The 13,974-nt window shown below is 44.2% G+C and overlaps 1 protein-coding gene across 3 annotated transcripts in view; it reads left to right on the top strand.

Annotated features, from left to right (window-relative positions):
* The window catches only part of zfpm2a (zinc finger protein, FOG family member 2a), a 113,944-nt gene extending 100,050 nt beyond the window's left edge, over positions 1 to 13,894 (top strand). For all 3 annotated transcript variants that reach the window (XM_020611607.1, XM_020611608.1, XM_020611606.1), the window contains 3 exons: positions 9,751 to 9,957; positions 10,594 to 10,821; positions 11,190 to 13,894. In XM_020611607.1, coding sequence (XP_020467263.1) covers positions 9,751 to 9,957; positions 10,594 to 10,821; positions 11,190 to 13,711 — 2,957 coding nt within the window. In that variant the 3' untranslated portion in view covers positions 13,712 to 13,894. The remainder of the gene's footprint in view (positions 1 to 9,750; positions 9,958 to 10,593; positions 10,822 to 11,189) is intronic.
* Positions 13,895 to 13,974: the final 80 nt, after the last annotated feature.

Consider the following 13,974-nt stretch of genomic DNA (forward strand, 5'->3'; position numbering starts at 1 on the left):
GCTTCCCACAGGAATCCAGGCTTCCCGGGTTAAATTCAACATTCCAAATTTTTCTCGAGGAATGAAAGCCATTCGAATAGAGAGGCGTTTCATCTCGTCAACCCCTGCTACAACTAATCTTAACCCTACACAATAAGATTTCCACTCTGCTTCCTCCGACTCCAGACATATTTGCTCTCCCTTGCTGCTTGTGTCCTGTTAAGATTTAAACAGCAAACATTAAATGCAGAAGATAACCAGCGAAAAAAGCTTTCAAGAGACTTGACTCCAAACATTATTTTAAAGACCAGATCTGAGAGCTGCGGCGCAGCAGTCGGGAGCGATTATCTGCTGTGATCCCTTTCCGATGCACCAAAGTCATTCATCTGCCGATCCTCACCCCCCACATACACGCAGCCCTATGCAAAGGCAGACCCCTAATCATGTCGACACCGTGTGTCAGTGCAGTGGATGAGCAAGGCCTAGAGATGAGAACAGCTCTGTAAACATGGGCAGGCAGCAGGGAGATTCCCACTCCCCCTGTGCTGCTCGGAATAAGCAAAAGGAAAGATTTAGGGATTTCACTGGGGCCCAACTTTGGAGCATCAGCTCACAGTCTTTTTTGACATTTTCCGGGATGCTGCCTATGGGATATTGTTCTTAGCTTATGAAGTGCCGTTCGTCCATTATAAGATGTCTTTTGTCAAAAGTATTACAATTTTAGCAGGTGAATCTTCTTTATTCTCCCTTTCAGTATTCTATTGGATTTAACTCTTCAGTATCTGCTGTGCCCACATATTGTCTACATATTATGTCAGTGACCTTTGCTGCTGACCTCTAACATTCAGATAAACCAGCAGAATCTTTATGGGGAACTCTTATTATACTGCTGCAGTCCTTTTATATTTGACCTCTATATTCAGTCAACTTTTTTCCCAGCATTGTTGATTATGAACTATCATGACAGACTAGTAAATCTAGTGTGCATCAACTGTGTGCATTCCATAAACAGGCTAATACAATTGGCTGTATCAAATGGGATGTATATTAACAAGAGTCAACTATGCTCTCTCCCCTGTCAGGATTCTATTATGGAGCATGCTCCCGCCCCTTGTTTTGATACAGCAGTAATTTAAAGACCAATCTTAATTGACTTATTTTTTCCGCATGTCTGTCGGAGCTTGTGCATGCACTGCAATAAGAGTTGTGTTCCTTTATTGGGCCACACACAATGTAGCGAGTTCAGTTTTACCATTCATAATGAATGCAGCCTCACCATTCAAATGCAGCCATAAGCACACAGCCGATAAGAATTTAATTAAATGTAGATTAAAACCAAACAGGAAAACACACTGGCTGATAATTTTTTTATCACATCCCCTGGTCATATTTTTTTCCCTCATGCTTTCGACTTGTTCTTCCTTGGGCTACATCTTTTCAGCTTGCCAAAAGTGGCGAAACACCTCACACATCTCACCGTGGAGCCGTGAGATTGTGTAAAATGCAAAACGAGGGGCGGTCACACGATTAATCAGAATCCTCGTGTCTGGGGAGGATGGAGGCTGGCAGGAGATTGAGGGAGGGGTTGGAGGGGTGTACAGGGGTGCAAGGAAGGAATTAGTTGCTTCATCCCAAATTTGCATCATATTCCAAAGGACAATCCCAGCACTGTAGGCAAGGGGAAGCATATCTCGCTCCATGCAGGAACAATTAAATATTTTCTACAATGCTGAATAAATGTCACCTTCAGTATCAAATTGTCCATACTTGCTAAACATGATGTTACAGTGAGAGCCTCGAAAACATGCCCGAGCAGCGAGAAACCAGTATTTTAGATGTGGACCACAGCCTCAGCTAACGTACTGTAACACACATTCAGAAGCTGTTCACCTCAGGCATTAATAGTGTGCTGAACTCCACTGGGGATACCAGTGAGCTAGAGACAACTGCAGCCTTGTCAGGGATTTCCCACTATTGAAACATTACACCCGAGTGCTCTGTTACATATTAAACACATATTTTTTTGTACACAGCTAGAATTTCTCTCTGTCGTGTATATTAATTATTAGGAAAACTGACAGAAAGGCCTTCTGAAATATCAGAATGCAGGCCTAGTTTTAACGCTCAAGTTTATTCACTTATTTTTTTGAGAAGAAATCTATTAATTTCCCACCATCTGGTGTACTTATCATGTAGCATATTTCACTTGCATCCAGCTTTTCCAACACTTTCAGACAGCTGTTGGCTGAATACCTTGAAAGACACACTTTGTTGTAATCAGATGTGATGGTCTGATTTTCTGCATGCATACACAGACCCTCAGTTATGTGGAAAACTCCACTAATTTGGAATGTTTTTTTTAATGGAACAATACAAATGTGCTACTGTCGCACTCGCTGTAAGGTTAGAAAACTGGTCTTGGAGACATGGCAGAGGACACGGTGCCACCCCAGCGGCCGACGCTGCCGTACTGCAGCCTGGCTGGCTGTGCCCGTCTGCCCATCGTGCTGGTGCTGCATCTCAGTTCCACTCTATTACCCTCATGCAGGCGATTGGCCTTTTCTGTGGGGAAAAGAGCAATTTCCTGTCGCAGTCTGTTTGATCAAGTGCTAAACCCTTGTGATCAATAGAGAGACAGATGTCGGCTCCAGATGGCCGCGTGGTGATACCTGGGGCAGCACGGGGGCTTGCCAGAACGACAGAATGGCAATGAGCAAGGGCAGCGGCTGTGCTCCCGATGCACCAGCCACCGAGACACAATGTGACAAACGCAATTAGGCCTTTTAGCTGCAGATTATTTATTTCTCTTGCAAACCGACAGAAAATTGAATTAGCACATACTTTAAGCAATATGTAGAATTACAGGGGTGCAGAAACAGAGGGCATGCTGGGATGTTGCACCAGTGACTAGTGTGTACACATGTACATGTGTGTGTAGAGAGTGTGTATGTATGTATGTATGTATTATTTCTGGATATTGCTGCGCTGTGTATAAATAAAAAGTTAGCATTCTCATAAATAAGGCACAGGAATACTTTGTATGTTTTAAGGCGCAAATCGATAAGTGCTTATGAAGACAAACACGCAAGTTGATAAATTCCATTCCTCCTGACCAGATCAATAATGTTGAATTCCAAAATGGATGACAGGTGCATCTATCTGGCTCTCTGTCCGTCTGGAGAGGGAAAAAAAATCACTGCCAACACCAGAAGGCCAAAATAGGCTTTTCCAAAGAGGAGAGACAGAGCAGGAGAGAGGCTTCCATTTTTTAAATAGCAAGCATTTGCATTAGGGCTGGCGTCCGTGTCCGCGTCCACCCCCCGCACCCCCCACCCCCCAACCACACACATACATACACCCACACACTTAAAAACACACAAAGCGGCCCACAACCATGCTGGTCCCCCAGGAAAACTGAGCTCGCCACTGTTGGCCCTCCGCCGTTCACCTGCTCCTGCCGAAGCATGATGGGTAGGGGGACACGTGCCATGGGGCCGCAGCTGGAGGGGAGAGAGTGGTAGGATCTGCTCAACACAGCGGCATCCTGTCACAAGGGGTCATCTGGTCCCATTAGCAGGGCTTGGTCAGGACGGGCCCCCGACCAGCCTGCCGCCGCAGCAGGGGCCGCAGTAAACACATGTCGACTGGCCACAACCAGGACACAGGCAGCACTACCCACAGAGAAGGAGAGCTAATAGAGTGCTCAATGGGACAAACCTGTCCAAATAAAGAATAAAGCAGAGTAGAGCAGAGAGGAGAGGAGCCAGTCAGAGCTTTAATAGTCTAGTCCACTTTACTGTGGACTAGACTGTGTGGCAGCTAATGAGGGAGAACAGCTTTGTACTGGAGGAATTTGTGTCTGGTATTGTCTCAGACTGACAGCACAGAACTGCAATATAGAAAGGGTCAGATGTTTTCTATATCCATTTACTGTTTATGGGAGTAGGTTTCATTTGTTTGGGAAAAATACAATTGTCAAAAAGAAGGAATCTTTGCAGAATTTTAGTTTTTTTTTAATTATTATTATTATTGCATCTTTAACAAGTTTGTTTCAAGTGAATTATTCCTCCTTTAATTGAATACATTTCAGTACATTTCAAATTTAAATCTGAATATCTTGTTATTTGCGTCCTAAAAGAGCAAAAATAGCTGCTAATTCATTTCTATTTTATCCTCCCTCTAAATTATTACAACATCCCCCTGCCAGGATCGTTCTCACTGTATTGAAAAGCTCCACAATTCTCCAGAGACTGACCACAAAAAACGTTTTTTAATTTCAAAGTGAAACATTTAATTTTTACTCAGTCAAACATTTGCTGAATCACATTATTGCTCCAATTTTTTTTCATCAAACAATTCATAAATGTGTGCTGAATGACATTGTTCGGTGTGCTGTGTTGCTTTTATGTCTTTGTTGCCTGTGAATGTATACTGTAGAGAGAGCGGCATGTATGAGCCTCCCATGGGAGGACTTTTTAATTTGTGGAGTCTGACCTGCGTGCCATTCGCTCAAGGCCATCCATGAGCTCTAACAACTGGTTATATCTGCAGAAACACTTGATGCTAAAATTAGTAAGAACACTGTAGTGAAAAAGCTGAGAAATCTGGGAGGTTTGGGATGTCAGGCTAGACAAGGCAAGTCAGGGCTCTGTAAACACATATTTACTGAACACTATTTATTTCCATGGAAAAAACAGAAGATTATTTTGCCTGCTACAATTCTGAAATTTTAGAAATAAAATATGAAATGTGTCAAAGAATAACAAAAGCATCCTGGCATGCTTTATCACTGTCATCATAGACATACAACAACTACAAACAAAAATCATAGAACGTTTTAGTTCCACGTATGTAAGCGTACACTACATAATTTCCAGGTCATGACTGAGTCGGAAAGAGGTCGGAAGAATGCCTTTTGATCCAAATACATTTCTCATGAGAGAAAGATGTGTAGCACCTACCTGCAAGGATGTATAGGCAGACTGGCGTCTGTGCTGCTCTGCCATGTATGAGATGTCTCTGCATCATTACGGCCCAACATCCACCATCTGCAGCTTGAGCATGGGAAGAGTGCCTCCTAGTGGCCGAGAGAAAACATTAGCAGGAGGAGGCAGGGGAGGAAGAGACTGAAAGAGAGATAGAGGTAGGGAGTCAATCTGTGTCACTGCCTTACTGAAATAATAGTCGAGTCAGCTAATTCTAGTTTAGTGTACCGTCAATAATAGTAAGCTTATTTGACCCTGTGAATGATGTTCGTGCTCAGATCTAACTCAGCATTTTCCTTTCTGCTGCTTGCTTGCTCCAGCTTGGTTTGACAGCCATGAGTCATCCTAATGTGTTCAACTCTGATGATCCAGAAACAGTCCAAATATTTACCAGTATTCATGAGGAGAATTTGTTTAGTGTTTGTCACAGCACCGTCTGTTGACAGGTGCAGATACAGATATTATTCATCCATGATTTATGACTAATATTTTCACACAATCGAGTGAAGTTGACAGGGAAATTGTTCTGTGTGTGTGGAGCTGTAATTTACTCCTCCTATGATAAAGCTTTGTTTAAAAATAATAATAATAAAGTGCTTGTGGTTAACAACATGCAGTTACTTGATATTCGTAAGTACGAGGAGCTTGTTCTCATTTGACCAGGAGGAGTTGGAGCTGATTTGAAGACAAGAAGAGTAGAGGTCTTTAATTACAACCCTCTCCATGGCTTCAGGCACCGCTGGCCTCACTTCACAATTAAGACCAGCAGTTAGCACAGAGCCAATAGACAGAGACAAGAACTTTAAGGGGCAAAAGAAGAAAAGAAGTTTGCACATCAACATCAGGGTTGACAAAGAAAAACTGGAGCTACAAACTAAGTCTACTATCACATACTTGAATGTTTTCTCTTTAAAATGTATAAAAAGGTCATCAGACTATTTCCTATGTAGCAAACTCTCCTGTTCCTCAAAGTGCACCGTGATGCTTTATATATACGTGGCCCCACGATGCATTAAGATAATGCCAAGTGACCAATGTGAGTGTTCCCAGAAGCCTCATTCAACCCCTCCCATAATACATGGCTATGGTGCAGTGGGACTGTACTCCAGTGCTGTAATGGCCTCTGCAACGGTAATGTGTTTGGACAGATGGGAGAGGCAAGTGCTGATGTGCTTAACTACGCATTTTACAGCTCAACTATTAAAGAGTTGTGCTGTTTACACACCAACATTTGAATACCTGTCTTCAGGCCAGTTTAATTATCCAGGCCCTTCTGTTATTTCTGCTGCTTTGTTGTCTCTCAGCTTTTGCACGAGGCATGAGAGATTTGTTTGTGGCTTCATTAAGTTATGGTGGTGGTAGTGGGTTGCAGGAAGATATGTATATACATATATATATATATACACACACACACACTGTATCTTCCTGCTCAAGTATCTCATGCTCTATTCTCCCTCCCTCCTCCATACATACATACAGATACTGTACACAACCATTTCTTAAAAACTCATTTAAAGTGAGAAAATTAAAAAAAAAAAATGCCCTGTGATGGCTGCACTTTGAAATCTCTCAGGGCTTTTGGCAAAGGGGAGGGGACACACGCTCCACGTCCCAGTGATTCATCCTGTGACATTTGATTAGTGTATAAGTACTTATGGGGGAAAAGGGTTTGCATTATAATTTTGTTTCATGAATTCCTTCATATGTTCATCTTCAACTGCATGTTCAAATAAACCATTAATCAAAGAGAAGAGAGGGGCATTTAGCCAGCACAGCCATAGTCTCAGGGCCTCAGCGAGCTGGTGGATATGGTATTGAGAGACTGTAGGAAGCAGTGGTTTTTAATTATCTGGACTACATACAGGATGCCGTTTTTGATTGTTTTAATGAGGCAGCTGGCCTATTGTCTCCCCTTAATTCCTCCATTGTTTTTAGAATATGTCATAGTTCTTTATTCTTTTATCAGGTGCTTTGCAGGAGGATTTAGACAATAGCCTTCATTCCAACTGCATTGGCCACTGCACAAAGGCAGTTCACTGCAGACAGTTAGCAGGCAAACAAGTGCAAAGCACAAGCTGCACTTTTCCCAGCCTTTTCCCCAGTTTCACGACTTACGGTTTTGGTCTTTTGCTCTAACTGTTGACCCTTTCCCCCAACCTCCCCGTGCATATGTACTTGTATTTGCTTGCGAGCAAATGAGCAAATTGCTGTACAAATCTGTACTGTTTAAGTTTTAGATTCTTGAATGACTTATGTGAAATATTGATATAAAGCTGCACAGAGCATGGTATATTTTTTAAAAAACTGTCAAAATCTAGAGGCCGAATGAACAAAACTGCAGAAAAACTGCCACAGATCTGCAAGAAACAGCTAAGATTTCTGATTCTAATGACAATATAAGTGTAGTTTAAAGCATAATCCTGCAGCCAAAGCACATGCATCTTACTACCTTGTCTTGGTTGAGCAACTGTAACAAGCAGAGTGCTGCCTCAGTGTTTTGTAAAACGGGGACATGCAGTCTTAAAACTCAGTTCCACCATTCTCACACACAACAGATGGATCTGTAGCATCCTTGGCTGAAGGGTAGCAATCTGAGTGCATATTTCACTGTCAAAATGCACTAAAACATTTTCATCAGACTCCACATAATCTGTTTCATTTCAGCTGAGGAGAGAATACAGTATCTGTGATTTTGACTGATCCAAAAACCACTGATTTGTATCTGTGTGTCAGGTTCTAGTTCATAATTCTCTTTGTAAGATGAGTGCGTCTGAACTAAGAGATCCATACAGAGGAGAGAAACTTTTGTGGCTATGACTGCGATATATTCCCCACCATTGTCAGTGGCAGTTTGTATCTACCTTGATGGTAAGTTGGGCAGACAGTGGAGAGGAGTTTTGTTATTTTAATTAGGAGATAAAAATTCAAAGGGCCTCTCCAGGCAGTGTGTGGTATGACAGAATCAAAACGATGAAGTGGAGCGGCCTGAAGTGTGTCTCGTCACAGCAGATTGGCCGACAGATAGGCACTGCTCTTTAAAGTGGTGCTGACATGCACGCATAGCCACGCACGAGCACACACACACATACACACACACACACGCTCATAGGAAGCCTGCACACAAATGGGGACTTTGAGAGATAGCATATTTTAATACCATTTCACTTCTTTGACACGTTTGTGCTGGTCTAATTTTCAGTGCCTCAACAGCAGATAGGGAGGGCTGGAAAGACTTTAATCAAAACAGCAATGTGAAATCTGAAACATTCAATTTTGAATTGAAATAATGGGGCAATTCATTCTAGAAGCTCAACAAGCATTTATACATAATGCTGTGGTAGTGTAAAAACATGGTGGCACAGTTTACTTTGCGTGGCTTTCTAGTTCTGATAAATCCAGAAAAGTGGATTGCTTTCAGACACAGCCTCACTCGAGCACCTTGACAGTGTCTGCAGGGCACTTTTAAACCTGGTGATTCATAGATTTTGTGGAAACATGAGTAATCAGTGTTCCACATGTGTGGGGGCTTTGTAGCTGCATCCCCCTGCCTTCACACCTCTCCTCAGGACTCACTTTATCCCATATCAGCCAGGGCTCAAAACACGTCCCCTCTCAGCCTGACACTCCGTCGGTCTGTTTGCACATCTTTGAAAGTTAACAGCATGCTTTAATTAATTGTCCGGTTTTCCTCAGAAACAATGTCCTAATTCTGCCATTTAGCAGGAGCGTATCATAGTTTGTTGCTATCTCCTCAGCCAGATTTCTGTAAATAGTCATATTAAAAACTTTAATCTCTTCAATGGAAAATGGAGTGCAGCTGAAAAGCCTGTCATGTGCTGAGATAAATATTATCTAAGCTAAAACCTTCCCCCTCTCCTTCTACCCCCTTCCTTCCTCCTGCCCCCTCCCCTTTTTTCTGACTTAATGAATATGTTCAGAAGATTTCAGAGGAATCCTTAATCCCAAAACACAACAATCTAATAATATCGAGGACCTCTCTGTGTTCTCGCTGACAGCAGCACTGTAGGCTACAGTTTACTCCAGCTGAGGTTTGCCTTGGTTGTGGATTTGAGCACCGGTAGCCTAAAAGACATGGGAGAAGAAAGAAATTACTATTTAGATGGTTTATTCATTAAATTACAAAAGCTTTTTTTTCATTTATCTTTAGTTGTACATTTATTTGACCAGCTTTTTAGATGTGTCTGAGATTTCTCCCTTGAAAATTCTACTGACCCAGACAATGGAGGTGAATTGAATTTCATTCACAGTCATTGCTCATAGCAGTGAAAAATGAAAAAGTTAAAAAGTAGTGTTTCTTTCCTGAAACAGTGCCTCTATTACATTGTATAACCTACAGACCTCACCGTGAAGAGTTTTCATTGGAATCACACAAAAACTAGACCCTATGAAAACTGTTGATATCATGCTCTATCAGTTATCCAGTTAACTTCGGTGTGTCAGAGTGTTGGCAGAAATCCGGAAAAGTGGGAAATACAGTAAGGTTTTTGTAGCTTATGTGCTTTTCTCCTTTAATTTCTTGGGACTTTTTATGTAAAAATGCTATTAAACCTCATTTGAATTACCCCACCAATACATACATACTCCTATGCAACACACCACAGAGATACTGAAACTTTGAAGACACAAATATTTTTTCCGTTCCATACAATGACTCTGACATTTTAAGACTAGAATTGCTCATGTACAAACGTGCACATGTAGTAAAGCTTTTCTACTCTCTGACAGCAGTCTTTTAAATGTTTTCTGTATCTCTTTTTTTGTCCAGGTGGTCAACTGTGGTGCACCACCACCAAGAACATGATGGAGGGCGAGGAGCTGGTGGCGTTTGCTGTGGACTTTGACTCACGTCTGCAGGCAGTAAACCACATGTCTCTGAGCGAGGGCATGTACCCAGCCAGGCTGCTGGACAGCATCCAGCTCCTGCCACAGCAGGCCGCAATGGCTTCCATCCTTCCCACCGCCATCGTCAACAGTGAGTATCTGCACAGCAGAACACACGTACAGGAGCTAGAATTAGATGTACTTTTGTTTAAACATGCTCAGTCACACACACGCTCTTGTTCTTACTCCCTTTCTGTCTCACTCTTCCCAACGCACACACACACACACATACACACACACACACACCAGTCCACAGCTCTCAGTCACCTGCTTAACAAGGAACGTCGTCTCCGCCGGGCGTAGATTAACCCAGATGAGTCTATGCACTGGAGATAAGAGCCACCGACCTTCAAGTTCTGGGTTCACATAAACACACTGAGGCTCGAACTAACGTGTTAATTGCAAAATACACGCCTCATGCAAATAGTGTGTTTGTTTACTTAGCGAGGGCTATCTGGGTTCAGCTCAGCAGGGAAGCTTCTGTAAGCAGATGGTCCAGTGTTCTTGTTTGCCCTTGAGAAAGGGCACCAACACAGCGATATGCAGCAGCTGAGGATTTGGTGGAAAAGCCTTTTAACACAGGCTTTGAGAGTCAGAACTGGAAAAGTATAGAAGAGGAATGTGTGTGTATGCATGCACACAAGCTCTTTATACTTGTGCATAAATATGAAAATACTGTATGTATCCTGATATCATGTCGTCTTTGTCCCTTTCTGTGTCCCCTCAGAGGACATCTTCCCCTGTAAGGCATGTGGAATCTGGTTTCGGAGTGAGAGGAACCTGCAGGCCCATTTGATGTACTACTGCAGCGGGCGACAGAGGGAGCCAGAGACAGTAGTGGAGGAAAATGACACTGGACCCCACCACACCCCCAGTATCTGTCCCTTCCCTCAGTGCAACAAGAGCTTCTCTGGAGCCAGGGCCCTGGAAATGCACTTGAGCACCTCACACAGTGGTGAGTGACAATGATTAGTTCGTGCAGAAAACAAGAAAAGAAAACTTTTTTCCCCCTTTAAGATGGCTATGTTCAATTTTTATCAGTGAGGGGGTTTTAATTGTGTTGTTTTAGAAAGAAATGACACAGGGACAGTGTTATACACAGGTTTGGGAAAATCACTTTCTTTTCTTTTCAGAAATATACATATCCTGCTGTCAGCTAGCACAGTTGACAGTTTATCCTTGAGCAAAAAAAAAATAAAAAAATCTAGTGGATAGGAATGAACTTGGCATAATGCATGAGTGCTTGATGATTTCTACAGTTAACTCTAAAGGAGAAGTGGGAGGCGAGATTCTGAGCATTTTTCCCTTTTATCTCCTTCACAGGTGTCAAAATGGAAGAGAGCCTCCCTCCTGGCACCAGCTTGAAATGCACAATCTGTAACTACACGGCAGATTCTCTTATTACATTCCAGCATCACATCATGTCTCACCTGTCACAGGCGGCCTTCAGATGCAATCACTGCCATATCAGCTTCCAGAACCACAGGGAACTCTTACAGCATCAGGACTTACATGGGCACGGCAGCAAACTTCACAGAGAAGGCGACGGCACTGAGCATTCCCCCAGGGGGTCTGAGGAGAGCCTCCACCAGCAGCAGCAGGCCCGCTCTGAGCTGGCCAACAGGAAGGATGCTCTGCTGGGAAGTCCCAAAGGGGCCCTCAACAAGGAGACCAGCACAGACGGAGAGGCTGACAAGACTGAGAAGAAGCCTATCCTTTCAGTTCAGAAGGGAGAGGCCCACCCAGGCAACAAAGCCAGTTTTTCTTATACTAGGATCAAATCTGAGCCCTCCAGCCCCCGGCTGGCCTCCTCTCCTGTGCAGCATAACATGCCTACATTTCCCATGGGCCCCTTCTTGTCTCAGTTTGCTTTCTCCCAAGACATTTCTGTAGTCCCACAGGCATCTGAGATTCTGGCTAAAATGTCAGAGCTAGTTCACCGTAGGCTACGCCATGGAGGGAACAGCTACCCCCCTGTCATCTACAGTCCTCTTATGCCCAAAGGGGCCACCTGTTTCGAATGCAATATCACCTTCAGCAACCTGGACAACTATTTGGTCCACAAAAAGCACTACTGTAACAGTCGCTGGCAACACATGGCAAAGTCTCCTGATTTCTCTGCCCTCTCAGATAAGGTCCCCGAGGCGGTGAGTCCCAACAGTGGTCACAGTTCTGTTAGCATGTTGGCTGGCTGCCACCCTACCGAGGCTGAGAGCCACCTCATGCAGTCTGCCTGTCTGAACTCCAGTGTGTTGGACATGATCAATGCTGGGGCTAAAGGGCCTGATAAGGACCTAGCAGGACAGGTGAAGAAGGTCTCTACTCCAACTGGGGCTGAGGAAAGGCTGAATGGCAAGCAGATGGATGGTAAAAGCCCCAGTACAGGTCTGGTGGAAAGTGATAATGATCCAAACAAGACAACTTGCGAGGCCTGCAATATCACTTTCAGCCGTCATGAGACCTACATGGTCCACAAGCAGTACTACTGTGCCACACGTCATGATCCTCCCATGAAACGTATGTCCACCAACAAGGTGCCCTCCATGCAGAGAACCATGAGAACCCGCAAGCGCAGGAAGATATACGAGATGTGTCTCCCTGACCAGGACCACCAGAGGCACCCTATGGGTCAACCAGGTTTCCTTGGAGTTCCTCCTATAAATGCTTGTACATCACAGGAAGCTGTAGAGAGCCTAGCAGATCGTTTCCAACCCCGGTGTGACATCTTCCCAGGTATGGTACCCAAACACCTGGAGGCCTCTCTGACTGTCACTAAACCTATTCTGACTCCCAAATGCAATGCCGTGGAGCAGCAGGAGCTTGACGCGCCCATTGATCTAAGCAAAAAGTGTTCGCCAGTCCCTGACAAGACATGTAGCTCTCCTAAAAGATTGTTGGACTATCATGAATGTGCAGTGTGCAAGATAAGTTTTAATAAGGTGGAGAACTACCTGGCACACAAGCAGAACTTTTGCCCTGCAACAGCCACTGCCACCGCGCAGCAACACAATGAGAGTGGCAGTCTGGAGCCAAACATGTTCCCAGATGTAAAGAGTGAAGGCAATAACAACTCTGATGACATCTACGATAAGAGCCCAGGCAAATGTGAGAAGAATGGCAACGGGAAGGTGATGGTGCAGAATGGAGGCATGTTCCCCCCCCACCTGGGGCCTGTGGTGGGACACAAGCCTTTTGTTGAGCCCCAGCTCATCCCATCAAAAGATGAGAACAAGAATATGTTTCTGCCCCACTGCCTTTATCCTGGAGCAATAAAGAAGGTGAAAGGTCCTGAGCAAATATCACCATATTTTGGGATAAAGCCAACCGATTACGTGGCCGGGGGACCAGTGATGCAGGGAGAGGCTAGTGAGCAGGAGCAGAGCATTAACGGGGGAGGAGGAAGTGCAGGAGGAGGAGGAGAGACGGGAACAGCCAGAGAGCAGATCCAGCAGCCTGCTGCTAATGGCTGCCCCCACCCTGGCAAGGAACCCCTTCCTCTACTGCCCAAAAACCGGAGCATGGTCATCGTCAACGGGGGGCACAAGCCCGAGGAGCATTCAGGCACAGCTCCACCACAGCAGGAGAACCAGCCCCAGCCAGACAGCCAACCCCCGAATCCCTCACCCACGTGGACCACTGAGAACCAGGCTGACTCCAACGAGAACATGTCACCCACCTCCAAGTCCCCAAACGAGGAGGCAGCACCCACAGCCAATAAAGGAGTGAACAACTCTGGAAGTGGCAAGTACTGCCGCCTCTGTGATATCCAGTTCAACAACCTATCAAACTTTATTACCCATAAGAAGTTTTACTGTTCGTCACATGCTGCAGAGCATGTAAAATAAGTTGAGAAGAATAAGACATGCTCTTTTCCTCCCCACACCTTTCCCCCCCTTTTAACACCTTTTCCTCCTTCGTTTTGGTACACTGTTGTGTCTGGAATAGTGCATCATGCAGTGCTAAATGCTGCTTGTGGACAATCAAGAGAAGCTTCTTCTTTCATTGTTTTCAGACTTAAAAATGCAAAACCACTGGCTAAAATAGAAAAAGAAAAGAAAAATGAATCAAGAATAATATTGGTGCCACTTTCACATTAATTTATTTTACA

The sequence above is a fragment of the Monopterus albus genome, unplaced genomic scaffold (assembly GCF_001952655.1).
Source record: "Monopterus albus unplaced genomic scaffold, M_albus_1.0 scaffold116.1, whole genome shotgun sequence".
NCBI lineage: Eukaryota > Metazoa > Chordata > Actinopteri > Synbranchiformes > Synbranchidae > Monopterus > Monopterus albus.